Source organism: Hemicordylus capensis, chromosome 3 (genome assembly GCF_027244095.1).
Source record: "Hemicordylus capensis ecotype Gifberg chromosome 3, rHemCap1.1.pri, whole genome shotgun sequence".
In the NCBI taxonomy this organism is placed as follows: domain Eukaryota; kingdom Metazoa; phylum Chordata; class Lepidosauria; order Squamata; family Cordylidae; genus Hemicordylus; species Hemicordylus capensis.
Window position 1 is genome coordinate 190,991,301 of NC_069659.1, and position 16,192 is coordinate 191,007,492.

Here is a 16,192-nt window from a genome sequence, read left to right on the forward strand (position 1 = left end):
TTTGAAGGGGATGGCTTATTTACACAAGTGTATGAGACCAAGCCACCTCTCAGCCTCTCTCATTCTCTCAATGTTACCTATCTTTTGGAAGACAGAAATTTCAGTATAATCAATCCGAGCACAGAGACTCAAAAAAGTATTTTAAGGACATGATAAAGCACCAGTACAACCAGTGGTCCCTCTAATTTTTTTCATCTCTGTGTGGACTGAGTTTTGTTCTGGGTGGCAGTATCAAGGCAGTGTGTGTGCACCTGCATTCAGAGTGGGGCCTTCCTGATTCAACCTGAGCGGACATCCAAAAACTTGTGAGCGTGCACATGTGCACATGCTTTAGAGGGAACACTGAGTACAACCCACACAACCATCAACAGCAGAGGGGGAAACCCCAAGACCAATCTAAGCAGTCTGTCTGACATCCTGGCACTAGAAATACCTCTGCATCCTGCAATTCATCTGGCCCCTTTCTTCGAAACTTGGCACCATATAACATCAGATGCCTGGGTGTTCTCAATAATATTGACAGGCTGAGCCATCAAATTCAAAAGCATTTGTGGGAATACAATACACCCACTCAACTCCTACCTTAGCATAAGAGGTATGTTCCCTGCTGCAGAAAGGTTCAATAGAACCGGTTACCCCAGAAAACTGGGAGAAAGACTTGTATTTGAGGTATTTCAAGTACCCAAATAGGATGGAGGCCTTCGGCCCATCATGGACCTTCACAACCTGAACAAACATGTAAAGACCAGAAAGTTCAGGAGAATATCATTGCATACCATTCTCCCTTTGCTCGTAGAGGATGACTGGTTGTGACACCAGATCTCAAAGATGCATATTTTACTCTGGGACAACAAGCCTACCAGTACAGAGTCTTTCATTTTGGACTTTCTACAGCCCCCCTGTGTATTCATCATCACACATCTGTGGACACGAGGAGTCTCCATCTACCGTGCTTGGACGATTAACTGCTTACTTCAGACAACAGGGAGACCCTCATCTCTCAAGTTCAGTCCATGCTGTTAGTGGATCTGGGCATGTCAGTAAATCTGAAGTCTGTCCTAATGCCTCAGAGGCGTATCCAGTTTATTGGGACAATCTTGGACTCCACTACAAAAAAAGGGCTTATCTTCTCAAAGAGAGGAAAATACAGATCACAGAACCAATTACAACCTTTGCTCTCAATCCAAAGCAGAGGGCACGGCCCATACCAAGACTGCTTGGTCTCATGGCCTCTTGGACAGCTACTGTGCCTTACGTGAGCTTCGCATGCACAAGCTCAAAAACTGGTTTCTGTCAGTGTTCAAATCGTACTGACAGTTAGAACAAGTGGCTTCTTCTTCCACCACCCATTTAGAAATCATTATGTTGGTGAACAAAACCAAACTCTATCGATGGGCATGCCTTTCAAAGTGCCGAGTCCGCCAATGCCACTGACTTCAGATGCCCCTCTGTCAGGTTGGGAAGCACATGGGGTTTTCAAACCCAAGGCAGCAATCCCTCCACATCAATCGCCTGGAACTCCTTGCAGTATTTCATGCCCTGAAGTCCATACTTACGAAGGCCTCTGCTACAATGTCAAGTGGTCCAAGTGCTCATGGACAATATGATGGCCATAGCCTACCTGAACCAGAATCAGAGTGGGACAGTTTCCAGGTCCCTGTGCAGCATAGCCCTACAGCTTTGGGACTGGAGCATCACCCAACACATCTACTGCATGGCCCTTCACATTAAGTGCACAGACAATGTTCTGGTGGATGCCCTTAGCAGCAGAAATTTTGATCTCAATGATCAGCACGACAGAGATCATCTCAGTCTTGCTTGGTAACATTTTTTGCCATTGGACAACTCCAAGAGTAGATCTATTGAAAACACAATCCAACAGATAGTGCAGACTGTACTGCTCCCAGGCTGGAGTGGGTCTCCACTCGCTGGGGGATGCTTTTCAGATGCTGTGCCTCTCCCTTTATTATTTTTTCTCCCCTTTCCCCCTTCTGTCATGGATCCTGGCCAAGATTCTACAGGAACGCACCCACTACATTATTCTCACCCTATGGTGGCCAAGGCAACCATGGTTCCCGGTCCTACTCAGACTGTTGTGAAGCATCCACCAGTGCCTTCCTCTTTGACAGGATCTTCTAACTCACACAGCAATTGCGTCCTACATTCCCACCTCTGACTGCCTGAAGAATCAATTACTAGATTCCTCTCTGCTGAATGAATGGAAAGAATACACACACAGGAACTGCATGTGTAAGTGGAGGCATTGTACTTCCCATGCTGAGGCCAAAGGCTTTGATCTGCTCCAGCAGAGTCTTCTCTACTCAACAGGCCGCAAACATTCTGGCCTATCTAATACCTCTCTCAAGGTACATCCCACCACTCTTTCTGTGAGGCACCTGGGCTGGGATGGACACTTCAGTTTTTCCCATCCGGATTCCTATCTGTTCCTTAAGGGTGTGAACAACCTCTTGCCTCCTACTCAGGATCCTGTCAAAACTTGCAGCCTCCCCCTAATCCTTTCCTCTCTCACTGAATCTCCCTTTCAGCCACTCCTCTCTGTTGGCCTCAAGTTCTTGTCCTTGAGGGTGGCTTTTCTTGTATCATCATTTTCAGTGCATCATGTCCCTCCGCGCTGCCTCACCATTCACCAAATTCTACACTGATTGTTCTTTGGACAATCTTCATTCACTCCTAGAGTGATCTATGATTTTCACCTAAATCAAGATATTGTATTGCCTGCCTTCTTCCAGAACCCTTCAGTTCTACTGGAAAAGTTGATGCATAAATGTCCGATGAGCCCTTCTTTACTACCTCAACCGAACAAAACTTTCCCGAAGTTTTGTTTTCTCCTCGATAAACAATGTATGCATTTTGGGGCAAGGAAATCAACCTACCAGCCAGCCAGCCACACACTCTCCCTGCTCAGGAAAGTCAAAAGGCACAATCTGAGGCTATCAAATAGTGCTACATTGCACAGGCCGAACACCATCCCAATCAAATTGTGTGGCAAACAAAAATCCTGCTCTTCTCTATTAGGGACCCATCATGCACTCTGGTAAGATTATCTGTTGCTTTGTTTTGAAAGCTAAGCCAGTGTTGTACCATTACCACATAATACATAATAGTTTACCTTTTGAAAAAATGTTGAAAAGTCTTTCGTAGCATTCCCTTTAGCGGCTTTATTTTTTAAGGCTATTTCTTCAATAGTATCTTGAAGAAATTTAGCCACTTCAAGCTTCACTCTTAGTTCTGTCTTCAATCTTTCTTCCTATGAAGAAAATAAATATAATATAAAAGCAGCAGCAAATCCACCCCAAAGTACACTAGGAAGACTTCCCCCCTCAACTTCTTTGTGCTAATAAAATATTAGAGGAAGAAAAGTCTGAGCAGCACAGCATTTTAATAGCAAAATGCTTTTCCTGTAGTAAGTTGAATAATGTTTGCATTCATTTTATTGGAAAAACAAATGGTGCTTACAAAGAAATATTTTCGATGGTGCTGCTGATTCTTGACTTGCCATTAAAGATGTGAAGGTTTAGAGGAGTGAAAACAGGACAAGGTTTTCAGAGGATGTTCCCCCAATTGAAAAATTGCAACTTAAAAGAGAGACTTCAATATCTTTTCCCCCTTTCATAATGGCACGTGAAATACTTTTACTATTTTAGAAAGCAACACAAGTATATATTGCTTAAAATATAACGTATTATACAAACTGCTTTGTGTACTTTTTGTTGAAAAGGGGTGTGTGTGTACTTAATAACTTATTTATGTTAAATAAATAAATCCTTTGTTCAGAATTTGTGTTGTACTTGATTAGGTGATGGAATGACCCAATAAGTCAACAGTAAGAACACAGTACATGACTAACAATCATAATTATAATCCTAGATTTATATGAAGAGTCAGCTGTTATCCTCATGATTCTCTCTTTATAGTGTGTCAAACCAAGAGCACTGTGATTGGAAGGAAACATCTGGTATTGCTGTTCCACACACACTTTGACAAGTGTTCACACAGCAATATCATAGGCAAATGGAAGAAACCCTTTGGATTTAGTTTCACTTTCCCTATGCAATGCTTTAACATAAAATTTAGAACAGTTCTCCACAAGCAGAAGACAATTTTTGTGAGAAGGACACCTTTGGATCCAACCCCATAGAAAAGCAGTTTTTAGTCACTGTGTTTTAGAAAGAGTCATAGGTTTAGAATGAAGAGGTTGTAAGCTTAGCTCTAGTATTTTTATATTAAATTCACTGTTCATTTAAAACCAGGTCATTTTTCAGTATTTCAATTATAGTATGGTTCTTCTATACATCATTTTAAAAAATAATGTTTTTATAAAATGCTTTTATCTGCCCTTTCACTCCCAATATTGTATCACAGACATTGCCATATCCAGAGTGGGTACACTGTACTTTAAAAACACAAAATAACTACAGGTGTGCCTTAAAGAGTTATAAAATCACAATAACTAAATCTGTTCATCAATCATTTATAACAAGTGGGGGGTGGAGAGAAAGACACACTAAAAGAAGAGTAAATTTTTATTTTAATTAGAATGGGTGTGATCGGACTTTCTGAAACTCTTGGGAGGTATAAAGCTCATCCAAAGCAATACTTAGAAAATTCAGTATTGCAATGAAATTTGATAAACTGCTAATCCATACTGTAGTTACCTTCTTGGGCTTTGTCTCAAACGTTGAAGGAAGCATACCGGGGAATAGTTTTAAGGCTACTGGAAGCAGGAACTCCATGAATGGAACAACAAGAAAGACAAGGAAAGGAACCAGCCGAAAAAGATCAGCACATATCCGAAGGAACTGTAAACAAATGTAAGTTATGTTTAGTAACGAACAAACGCAAACAGATCAATACAATAGGCATTTAATAATATTCCTTCTCTCTGTGTGTGTTATACTCCAAACATGTGAGGAGAGGGGATCTGGAGAAAGAATATGGGTAAAGCAATTGCAACATCACATTGCACCCCCTGCCCCACCTCCGCCCTCAAACATGAGACTTCGCAAATGAGAGTGGAAGGAGGTACAGTGTTTGATGCTTAACCAATTCTCACTCTAGGAGCTGCCTTTGAAAAGGGTGATGTGTTTGTCACCTCAGCTCCTCAGTCCTGAAAGGGATGCTTTTCAAATTTACAGATAACACAAAGCTGGGGGCAACAGCTATCACCTTTAAAGATAGAATCCAGATTCAAAACTAACTAGAACAGGCTTGAATGCTTGGACATGAGCCATCAGTGTGATCTACTGTATCATACAGTATTTTTCTAATATTTTGAGGTCAAAGTTACATTCTCCTGACAATTGGATTTTTATACCTAGAAAAGTAACCATTACATCAATGTATCCTTTACCACACTGATGGATTTAATTTTGTTTTACCATGTTCATTTTTAATTCAAGTTTCATTTTAGACCAAGCTCTTCTTAGAATGTTAATTGAAAGTTGACATTGGTTTTTTGCTTATGTTACCCACAATGTGCATGGCACTTTAAAGAGTATTACAGAGTGTGTGTGTGTGTACACACACACATAAATAAATAAATTCACTTATGAGTATGTCTACTTTATATAAGACTGACTAGAAAGAGTGTGGGAGTTGACAGCAATGGTAAAAATTAAGTGTTTAGTGGGCATTGGGGAAACAAGGCAACTAATTAATGCATTTAAAAAGGAGCAGAGGCCTTTTAAACACTGGGTTCAACAAAGTAAATCTTCACAAGTCAACTTTAGTCATTATATGGATAAGCTCTGTATAACTTCTGTTAACAGGGCAAGGTGGTATCCTTTAAAGTGGTATTTATTTTCTTTATTATTAAAATTTATATACCGCCTGACTCCAAAGTGGTTCTCTTAGTAGAGGGGAAACAAACACTCCTATTCATGCCATTATAGCATCCCTCCCACGGGTTTTTTGCTGGCATCTCTTGAGCCTCTTTTTAAAAGCAAACCAACAAAAGATTGTGAACCCCTTTGGGATAGGGCTCTTTATTCCTTTACTATGCAACTGACAATTTTTAACTGAAAAGCAATATATAAATATTATTGAGTATTACCACCAATACCACCTAATTGTTATATATATCATATTCTTTCTTATGAACATACTGGGCTGAATCCAAGTTTTGCATCCTAAGGTTTCCTACCTCTAGAGAGGAATGCATTAAGTCTGCAAAATTATTTAAAAGGAGGCAGGGCCATTATATATATTATCCAACTCATTTTATATTGCTACCTGCTTCAAGTGTAGACATGGCTACAATATACATTGAAAAGTACAAGCAATTATACTGTTGGGTCAACTTGTTAGGACCACAAATAACAAGATAAAAGGTCAAGGTCCAACCACCAGAGCACATGTACAGAAGATCCACATGTGCAAAAGAACTCTGGGGTCACTGCTATCTGTATCCAACACAAAGAGAGGTGTGTGTGTGTGTGTGTACGTACACACACACACACACAAAAGAGAATCTAACATTGTCTTTAGTTGTCATGCACATGAAACATGATATGGAGGCTTTAATATAACATTTTTAAGAGTAAGAAAAGATATTCTATTAAAAATGTAAACTTAAGACAAAACTGCACTTTCTTGTAATTATTACCACAAAACAGTGTTAAGAAGCAATATTGTCTGCATAGTGGAAAGTCCAAACAAGTCCCTATTTATCAATTAGGTGCCTCGACTTGGCTAGGAGTTACTAAAATTAAATACATTAAATAGCAATAGCAATAGCACTTACATTTATATACCGCTCTATAGCTGGAAGCTCTCTAAGCGGTTTAGCATATTGTCCCCCAACATTCTGGGTACTCATTTTACCAACCTCAGAAGGATGGAAGGCTGAGTCAACCTTGAGCCCCTGGTCAGGATCGAACTTGTAACCTTCTGGTTACAGGGTGGCAGTTTTACCACAGCGCCACCAGGGGCTCTTAAATGAAGAAATGAAGAAACTGAGTCCCAAAAGGAGTGCCATTGATTCATTACCTGTCTTCGTTCTCGACGGGATAAAGCATTGCCATGAAGAATTTGCCAGAGCATCCTTGCAGCAATTTTTGTATCAATCCATAACAATCTAAAGCCATGATAGTAGTGCTTCAGTTCATCAACAACCCTCTGCCCAAGAGACTTTTTAACTAAGTTTTCTTCTACTGTTGGACTATATACAGGGCCTCCTTCTTCTAACTTCTTATTTCTATCCTTGAGAGATTTCAATGATTTTTCTATCATAGAGTCGTCATATCTGGGTTGTGAAGAATGCCACTGTCGTATTGAAAAATAATGGTGTCCCATGAAGCCTGTAGTAAGCAGTGAACACAAGTCAGGTGATCTCCATGTTGAAAAGAGCTTCTGTTCAGATCCTTCAGTCCTAATATAACTGCTTTTTGCGGTGTAAATGTAAACAGGGGAGACACTAGTGCAATATTTAAAATGAACAAGCCTGTAAAAAAAGAATGAATATACTTGTATTTACATATATTACATGTATTATTCATCCTACTTAGCTTCATAACAACCCTGTGAAGTGATCTAGGCTAACAAAGGAGCACCCAAAAGATTTGTATCTCTCAGTGGAAATTTAAGGCTGCCTCCCACATTTAAACCCAACACTTTATCCACTGCACCATACTGAACCTCTGACAAAATACATTTTGTTCAAAATTTGCATATCAGTGCAATGTAGTGTATATAGCACCATCAGTGTACATGGTGGTCTACAAAGGTTGAGAGAACAGATCTCTGCCCCAAAGAGTTGACTGTCCAAAATAAGGGGGCATTAAGAGATGCAGTAGAGGCTTTTGCCTTAGGGCAAAGTGAGCAATGCCCACCCAAAAATTGTCAAAAAAGAAAAAACCATCAGCCATTTTGTCCTCTCTGTCACCATTTTAGATGCATCTGCATCTTCCCTGCCTGTAGCCTGGCTGCAATGTTTACATATAGTAGGTGCCAGTAGCAAAATTGGGTAAACACCAGTGAAAACACACAAGGAGAGCGAAAAAGGACCATCTCCCTTTGGCTCAGGCTAGGAGGCAACATGTCTTCCAGCAACTCACCATCCCACCCACTCCTCCTTTATACATACAGGGAAACTTGGCTATCCGCAGATCAGACATCTGCAGCTTTGCGTATCTGCATTTGGATAACTGACACCCAACCTCAGCATATGCCCGGGGGGGGCAATTTTAAAAGGGTTAATTTGGTGTATCCACAAGTTCGAGATCCATCTTCTCCACTGTGTGGGAGGGAAAACAAGAGCCATTTTGTAGCTCATTTGCAAGGGAGGAAATTGCAATTTTTTGCCCAAAATGACAGAATTGGGCCTTTTCGGGGCATCACTGGATATCTGGGGACCCATAGAGCATGGAATGGCACTTTGTTTAATTTAGCAAGCTTTCAACTGTTTTTAGCCTCCCGTTACATTGACACAATGATTCTGTATCCGCAGTTCAGTTATCCGAGGATGTAGCAGAGAACAGAACCCCCGCAGATACAAGGGTTCCCCTGTACCAGAGGACAGGGAGAGAGGAGCAGTCAACAGGCAGGGACTAGAGACTGCCAGTAAAGGTGGACTACAAAGTACAGCAAACATTTGGGAACACTTGCTATTATTGTGTGATCTATTTGTGCTCTCTATATATGATGATTATTAAGAACATTTATATACTGCTTTTTTAAAAAAGAAATTCAAAGTGGATTACATAGGGAAAGGAATGAGAAAAAGCATTAGAAAAAGGTCTCCTGTCCCAAAGAGACTCTCAGTCTAAAAAAAGAACACAACCAACAGTCACTGGAGATATACTATACTGGGTTCAATAGTCACAATAGCTCTCCATCTACTAAAAGGGAGTCACCATTTTGAAAAGGTGTCAATAGGTCAATTGTCAGCATAAAGCTCCCACGTGTCTCAAATAAGATGTTTAGAACATACATCCCAACTACTTTTCGTTATAACAGGATGTACACACTTTTGTTCAAGGTAACTAATATATAGAAGAAAAATCAGACACAGGATGTCAAGTGACAAGATACAGCAAGTTTTTAAGGTAGGAGTAACTGGGTACAAATAATTATCAAAGCCTCACGTTTAGGCAGGTATCTATACAATTATTAAAATGCAGATACCTGCAAGTTTAGCATGTGCTGCAGTTATGCTTTGAAACAATACTCTAAGCAATTTGCCATGAGGCAAATAAAATGAAAGCCTAACTTGTGCCAGTTATGGAGGAAGCTCAGTAGTATATGAGCATTTAGTCAACATTAGGGATGTGCACAGACTGTGGTCTGTTCTGAATTCAAACTGACCTGCAGTTCCGCGAACTGGTTCAGCCCAAATATGAGTCGGTTTGGAGGTCTGAGGGCCAGTGAAGACGGCCATGGGGGTGGGTGGGCAGGGCGGCGAGCAGCCCCTTGAAAAGGAAATAAGCACGTCCTTATCAGCGTTACCACCACTCCAGGCAGCTTCCTGCTGCAGGAGGGCTAATCCAGCACTCCCCCAGCAATCTCTGCGCAGCAGCAGCACTCCTCACCTGGCCTCCATGCACCACCACCTGCGGGCTGCTGAGGGGAGTGCTGCCACACCCTATTGGTATTGTTTCATTGATTTTTCAAGATACTTATCCTTCAGCTTGGTTGGAAGCTATTGAAGGAAGATTGCAGTATTGTGGATTTTTGCCTGCAGCCACTCTTAGTTTGCCTTATGAGGCAGCTAGGGGCAGACTTAAGGAAAGGAATCTGGATGTGGAATCTCAGATCGACAGGAGTCTGATTCCTAGGGGTGTTTTCCTGAATGCTGAAACTGTAAGCTATTCTCCAGCTAGATATTTATCTCTTTTTACTGTACCTAAATTCCGTAGGGCTTTAACTTTGGCCCATTGTAACGCCATGAAAACAGCTGTGCTGCAGGGGAGATTCCAAAATATTCCTTATCATTGTCGTGTTTGTCCGTGTGGATCGGGAGAAGTTGAGACGGCTCATGTCCTTTTGTATTGCCAATTTTATAGTGACATTAGGAAGAAATATATTTCTCCTCAACTTATCCTGTTTGCAGGATTAACTGAATTGGACTATTTAAATTTAATTTTAAAGGATTGTAAAGAGGAGAATGTATTCAATGTTGCTAAATTTTGTTATATTTGAGGTGTTATTCGGAATGAAATTAATTCTAAATGATTTTATTCTTGTAATTCTGGCCACTGGCTGTACTAATAAAGACTGTGACTAGGAGTGCTGCCACAGCAGGAAACTGCCTGGAGTGGCGATAACTCCAGGAAGGATGTGCTTATTTCCTTTTAAAGGGGTTGCTCACCACCACCACCACGTCCTCACCATGCACACCCCTAGTCAACATGTCCATAACAGTCATTGAGGGAAAATGAAGTATTCTGTATATGCTTACTTATATATTATTTACTAACCTCAGGGGCAAACAGCTAGAACAAGCATGAATTTCCAAGCGACCTAGAAACAAAAAGAAAAGTGTACAGGCGAATTCAAGATAAACCACCTTAGTCTATTTACTTTTGTAAATATACTTCACAAGTTATCATTGTTCAGATGCTACTCAGACACTACAGGCAGTGTTTGCAGGGGCCCAGCAAGAAGTGACAGTGGAACAGACGATGGCACCAAGACGCAGGTACCTGGTGCTGCAGATTCCTGCCCGGAAGCTCCCCACTCCAACTGCAGCCAGCCAAAGCATGGCTCCCACCCACTGCAGCAACCACCCTCCGACTCAGCTGGCACTTGTGGGGCATTCTGGTTTGCTGAGCAGAGTCCAGCTCAGTTTAAATGCAACTGCTACAACAGGCAGAAACCACACTCCGGGCTGAGGGGTGCTGAGAAATAATGCCGCTGCTGCTGATTGATCACAGCTCTTATCCACCTACCCAGCCAGCCCCATGCCATGCTTTGGTTTGCTGAGCAGAGCCTGCTATGGGGTCCAGTCCACTTGGAGGGCAGCTGCTGAGACAATCTCTGGGCCGGCAGTGTTTGGAAATACCTGGCCCACAGTCACTGAAGCTCCTGCCCACCACAGCAGCCAACTCCAACTCAGCCAACTCGTCGTGACTCTCAGTTGCCGAGAAGAGCATGATGTAGGGCCCTGGCTAAACTGGAGGGCAGTTGCTGTGACAGAAGGGAGCCACACTTCAGGCCACTGGTGGTAGGAATTCTCCACATCACTGATGCAGGGTTCCAATGCATAGTTCCCACCCACACCTGCCCGACTCAGTCACTGCAGGAGCTGTGTTCTGGGCCATCTGTGGTGGGAAATCCCTATGCTGTCACTGCTGCAGGAGAGCAGTTCCTACCTGCTGCTGCAGCTGTCCTCCAACTCAGCCGCCTCATAGCACACTTTGGTTTGCTGTGCAGAGCACACTGCAGGGCCCAGCTGAGTTGAAAGGCAACTGCTGCAACAGGCCAATGTAAGTGGGATATATCTGTGCCACTCTTGGTGGCAGAACGCAGCTCCCACTTGCTGCTGCAGCTACTGACTAGCTCAGCCAGCCGCACAGTATGCTCTGGTATGCTGAATAGAGTGCACACACAGCCAAGCTGCTGGGGTAGGTGGGAGCTGTGCTCTGGGCCAATTAGGGTTAGTTTTTCCAGCCTTTGTCATTTAAGTTGTTTTTTGAAAGCATGCAGGCAATGTCTGCAAAAGGATGCTGTTTAAATGGATAAAGCATCTATATAATGCATTCAAAGTCTTAAGCCACTTGAATCAGCCTTTGTCAAAAACAAACCCCTAGCTCATCAGAACATAACCAAATCCCACATAAGGCATATAAATTAAGAACATTTATGCAACTGATTTACATAATTGATTCTGGGCAGAGTGTTCTGAATTATTAAAAAGAATTATGTTCTCCTTCCCACACCATCTTCTAAATCTGATCCTATATACAGTTGTCCATTTAATGCTCTCCAGGTCAAAACACATTCAACAGCCACCCTTCAGCAGCCAATGAATGACCTTTCTTTAAATTCTTCAAAAGGCTGAATAGGCATCAAAGAAACTTGTCTTCGAGCAAGAGGAAAAGCTAGATGGAGTGTGAGGGAATTAACCAGGTGAGGTCTGTCTCAATTCAGCTACTCTATCTTCCAAGGGCAATATGCAAGTTTCTGTTCTGCGTTTCTCTTGAAAGACTACTCCGCAATGGAAGCAGCTTCTAAAGGCCATTCCAAGCAATTCTTGTAATACAGAACGAAGTACCTCCTCACTTCCTGTAATGGGGATTTAGAGGCTTGGCTGCTTTTTTACCACCCTTGCTAATCTTTCTACTCTACCAGGATTAACAACCATCAGCATATCCTCATCGGCCTGAAAAAGTGAGATTGCAGCCGACTGGTGCTCCGATTCGGAATGCCAATAGCCTTCACAGAGTGCCCAGTCTGGAAGCACCATGGGTCTTTCGCAGTCCTGCTACGATATCTTTTCAGCTAAACAGTCCCGGGAAACGCTCTAACAGTGTGCTCTCCCCTCATGAAAATGCCCCCCCCAAAGAAGCGTAGAAGCGCGAAAGAAGAGCCAACCGCCCAACTTCCACGGAGCCGCCCCTGCCTTAGCATGGTCTGTTTCCAAATCAGGCGGGTGTGTCCGCAGTGCAGCATCTGGCCCTCGGCGGTTGCCCCCTCCCCGACCCGATATCCCTAGGAGGAGTAAGCCCTTCTCCTCTCCCTCACCAGGGTCAGGCTCCAAACGCAGCTGTCTGGAGAGACAGGAAGCCCTTCGCCCGCAACGCTTCAGCAGCACGAATGCCATTCCTCCCCGAGGCCCGCACGCTGGGACCGGTTGCTGGTGCGATGTAGGGAGGCGACCGGCGTGGCCTTGTGTGGCCCGACCGCACTTTCGCGACTCCCCCCGCCCCTTCAGGCCACGCTCGCGCACAGGGCCCAGGGAAGGGATGCGTAATCTATAGCATGCTGGGAAAGAAAGTCTTCCGCGGAAGGACCTAGAAGCCGATGCACTCTGGGAGATGTAGTTTGCTGCCCGAAATAGTTGTAGTCTGGTCTGGTGGCGACCTCGTATGATTTACTCAATTAGCTGCTATTGATTAACGCTGAGAGCAGGGAAACGTGCATCCATTGTTTGGCTGAGTGCCATGGACCTGTTGACTGCCTTCTGCCCCCACCTTGTTTGGAAGAGCAGGATAATTACAGTGGGTGCGATGTAGGGACGGAAGGACATGCTGTCCCACCGAGCAAGGGCTGCCTTGCCTAGTTCTCGGTCACTGAGCCTCCACAGGGGCGTACGAAGAGGAGAGGGGGAACATGTCAAAGAAAATACGGGCGGTCTCTCCAGTTTGGTGTGCGCAGCACCACCTGAATTGCCACCAGGGCAGCTCTGCCACTCCTTCTTCCATCGGCCTGGACTCGGAGCCCAGCCGATGGAAGCACGATGGGCAGAGGGGGCAAGCTGCCAAAGGAGGAGGAGGCGGCGCCACCACCGCTTGTCCCGCTCTGTCCATCCTCGCTCCATCGACCGGGCTCCCGCCAAAGGATGGAGGATGAGCAAAGCCAGATGGAGTGGGGTGCGTGCCGCCAGGGGCGTATCTAGGGTGGGGCAGGCAGGGCATGTGCCCCGGGCGCCACTTGAAGGGGGGCACCATTTTTTAAAATTTAAAAAAATGGCTGCCAAAAACAAAATGGCCACCACACATGCTCAAGTGGCCTCTGTGAGGCTCTAGGCCATGCCAGGCCCCACAGAGGCCATTTGAGCATAAGCGGTGGCCATTTTGTTTTCAGCGGCCATTTTGCTTAAAAAATATGTTTAAAAATGGCCACCGCACATGCTCAAATGGTCCATGTGTGAGGCCCTAGAGGCCAGTGGGGGGAGGGGGAACCTTTGCAGACCCCCTGCCCAACGGCCTTTAGGAAGGCCCCCGCCCGAAGGGACTACAGATAATTTTTTTTTAAATGTAATATAATCTAAGTCACTGTACACGTATTCAGCTATGTGACTTGTATGTGACCTTCAGAATTGTATTTTTCAGCTGATATAATGGTAAAGTTATCTGAAAGATGGGTGTCAGATGTTTGGACAGGGGGTGCAATTTCGGTGCTTGCCCTAGGTGCTATTTTCCCTAGACACGCCTCTGCGTGCCGCCTGCTGCCTCCTTCGGGCCTTGGCGGCTCGCCTAGAGCTCTGCTCATCATCTGTCCATTGGCTGGGCTCCCAGCCGATGGGACGAGGATGGGCAGAGCTGAACAAATGACGAGGAGCGCCACCAGCCGCCTTCTTCGGAGGTTCACCCGGCTCTGCCTGCCCATCTCCCGGGGCTGAAGCCCTGGCTAGGGGAAGTGGGGAGCTCGGTGGCTCCTCTCCCAGAGGCTTGCCGACTCCTGTGGAAGCAGCAGGGCTGGCTCTTTGAATCCCTCTACGCTATTACAGCTCCGCCCAGGGAGGGGCATAGTGTCTTCTTTCCATTGTCTCCAGGGCCTGCAAAAGGTTCTGGGCGCCCCAGGTGAAGCCTGCCTCCTTGGCACCCTCCCAGGCATCCCCCACTGCCTGTTGCCCACCCGGGTGCCCTCCTGACCACAGCAGGCAGGAGGGTGGGCAGGTGATGCCACAGGGAGTGCATGTCTGCCCGCTTTGCTGCCACCACGACCCGCCACTTTGAGGTCATCATCATCAATTTTATTACAGCCATTGGCCAGCAGAAATAGAAACAAAAACATATCCAATAACAATACTAAAACACAATAAAACAAAATACAGTCATTCCACTTTGAGGTGGTGGCGGCGAGGATGGCGAGTGGGCACCTGCCTGCTCATCTGCAATCCTCCTGCCACCTCCACTTGCTGCAAAAGTGGTGGTTGGAGGAGGCAGCAACAGCAAGGAAGGGAGACCTGTAGGGATGTGCATGGAACCGGTGACTGCCGGTTTGAAGGTGTGGGGGGTTAGCTTTAAGGACCGGGGTCCAGGCAGGGTGCTCTCCCCCCCCCCGCTGCTGTGTTTCCCCGCTGGTGGCGCTGTGGTTTAAAATGGTCCCCCAGAGCAGCAGCGTACCTCCTTGCCACCCCGATGCAAGTAGGACCAAAGTGCCCAGTAGGGTTGCCAACATTGTGTTGGGTGAAATTGGGAGGCGGGGGGGCACCTAGGGGCAGGGCTAATCTTAGTCCCAGGTGGCAGCTGCTGCTGGGCGTGCTTACCTGTTGGTGGTCACTCACCACCACCAGGGTGGGTGACGTGCAGCAGCGGAGCAGGACAGTGGTGAGAGCTCGCCCACCTCCTAGTTAAACTATGTTAAATCTGTCGGGGGACAGGTGCACACACTGGCGACAGGCAAGACTAGAGAGAAGGCGGCCCCGGGGAAGGACTCCCTTACCTGATCTTCCTTCCTCCCAAATGAAGCGTATCCGGACAATTTCAGGCCTCTGTGCATGCAGGCACGTGTGTAGAGGCCTGAAATCAGCCAGATCGGCTTCATTTGGGAGGATGGCGAGTTGGGTAAGGGAGTCTTTCGCAGGTGCTGCCTTCTCTCTAGTTTTGCCTATAACCAGCGAGCATGCTTGGCCCCCCGAGGCCCCCCCCCCCGACAGAGTTAACATAGTTTAATGGGAAGGTGGGAGCGCTCACCGCTGTCCTGCTGCGCTGCCGCTGCACAGCAGCAGCTTTAAAAGGTTTTTATTTATTTATTTATTTAAAGGTTAAAAGAAGTTTAAAAAAAGGAGAAAATTCGTCCCCCTGTCCCTAGGACAGTTGGCAACCCCTTCCCTCTTTTGAACCGGCTGACCACCAGACTTTCAAACCAGTTCGGAGGTCCATAAAAGGGCCAATCTCCATGTGGCTATTCAGAGGTGCACCTAGGTAATTTTGGAGCCTGGACCTAAAGGCCTTTGGAGCCCACTCTCTCCTGCTGCAAGTTAAGCATCATCGCCCTACACAGATACACAGTATTTTTAACACATGGGTTCTTGAGGACACAAACAGCAACTGAACTCACAAGAATGTAAGAATATAAGACAGCCATATTTATGCACATATGCATTCACAGACACATTTCAACATGCAACTTAATATTCCCATCCCACATATTTCTTTCTTCACTCCCCTCCTCGGTCTCTAAAGCAGAGTCATGCTTGGCCACCCAGTGCTGCTTGGGTCAGCAGCGTGGTGACCACACCACCTGAGGCAGATTAAAGAGGATTGGGGGGGCAGGATGTGTGGAG

The 16,192-nt window shown here is 45.2% G+C and overlaps 1 protein-coding gene across 1 annotated transcript in view; it reads right to left on the reverse strand.

Annotated features, from left to right (window-relative positions):
* Nucleotides 1-12,934, reverse strand: part of LETM1 (leucine zipper and EF-hand containing transmembrane protein 1) — a 49,663-nt gene extending 36,729 nt beyond the window's left edge. The window contains exons 1-5 of the mRNA XM_053312343.1: nucleotides 12,703-12,934; nucleotides 10,437-10,479; nucleotides 7,009-7,462; nucleotides 4,677-4,820; nucleotides 3,131-3,268 (exon numbers count right to left, since the gene is read on the reverse strand). Coding sequence (XP_053168318.1) covers nucleotides 3,131-3,268; nucleotides 4,677-4,820; nucleotides 7,009-7,462; nucleotides 10,437-10,479; nucleotides 12,703-12,781 — 858 coding nt within the window. The 5' untranslated portion in view covers nucleotides 12,782-12,934. The remainder of the gene's footprint in view (nucleotides 1-3,130; nucleotides 3,269-4,676; nucleotides 4,821-7,008; nucleotides 7,463-10,436; nucleotides 10,480-12,702) is intronic.
* Nucleotides 12,935-16,192: the final 3,258 nt, after the last annotated feature.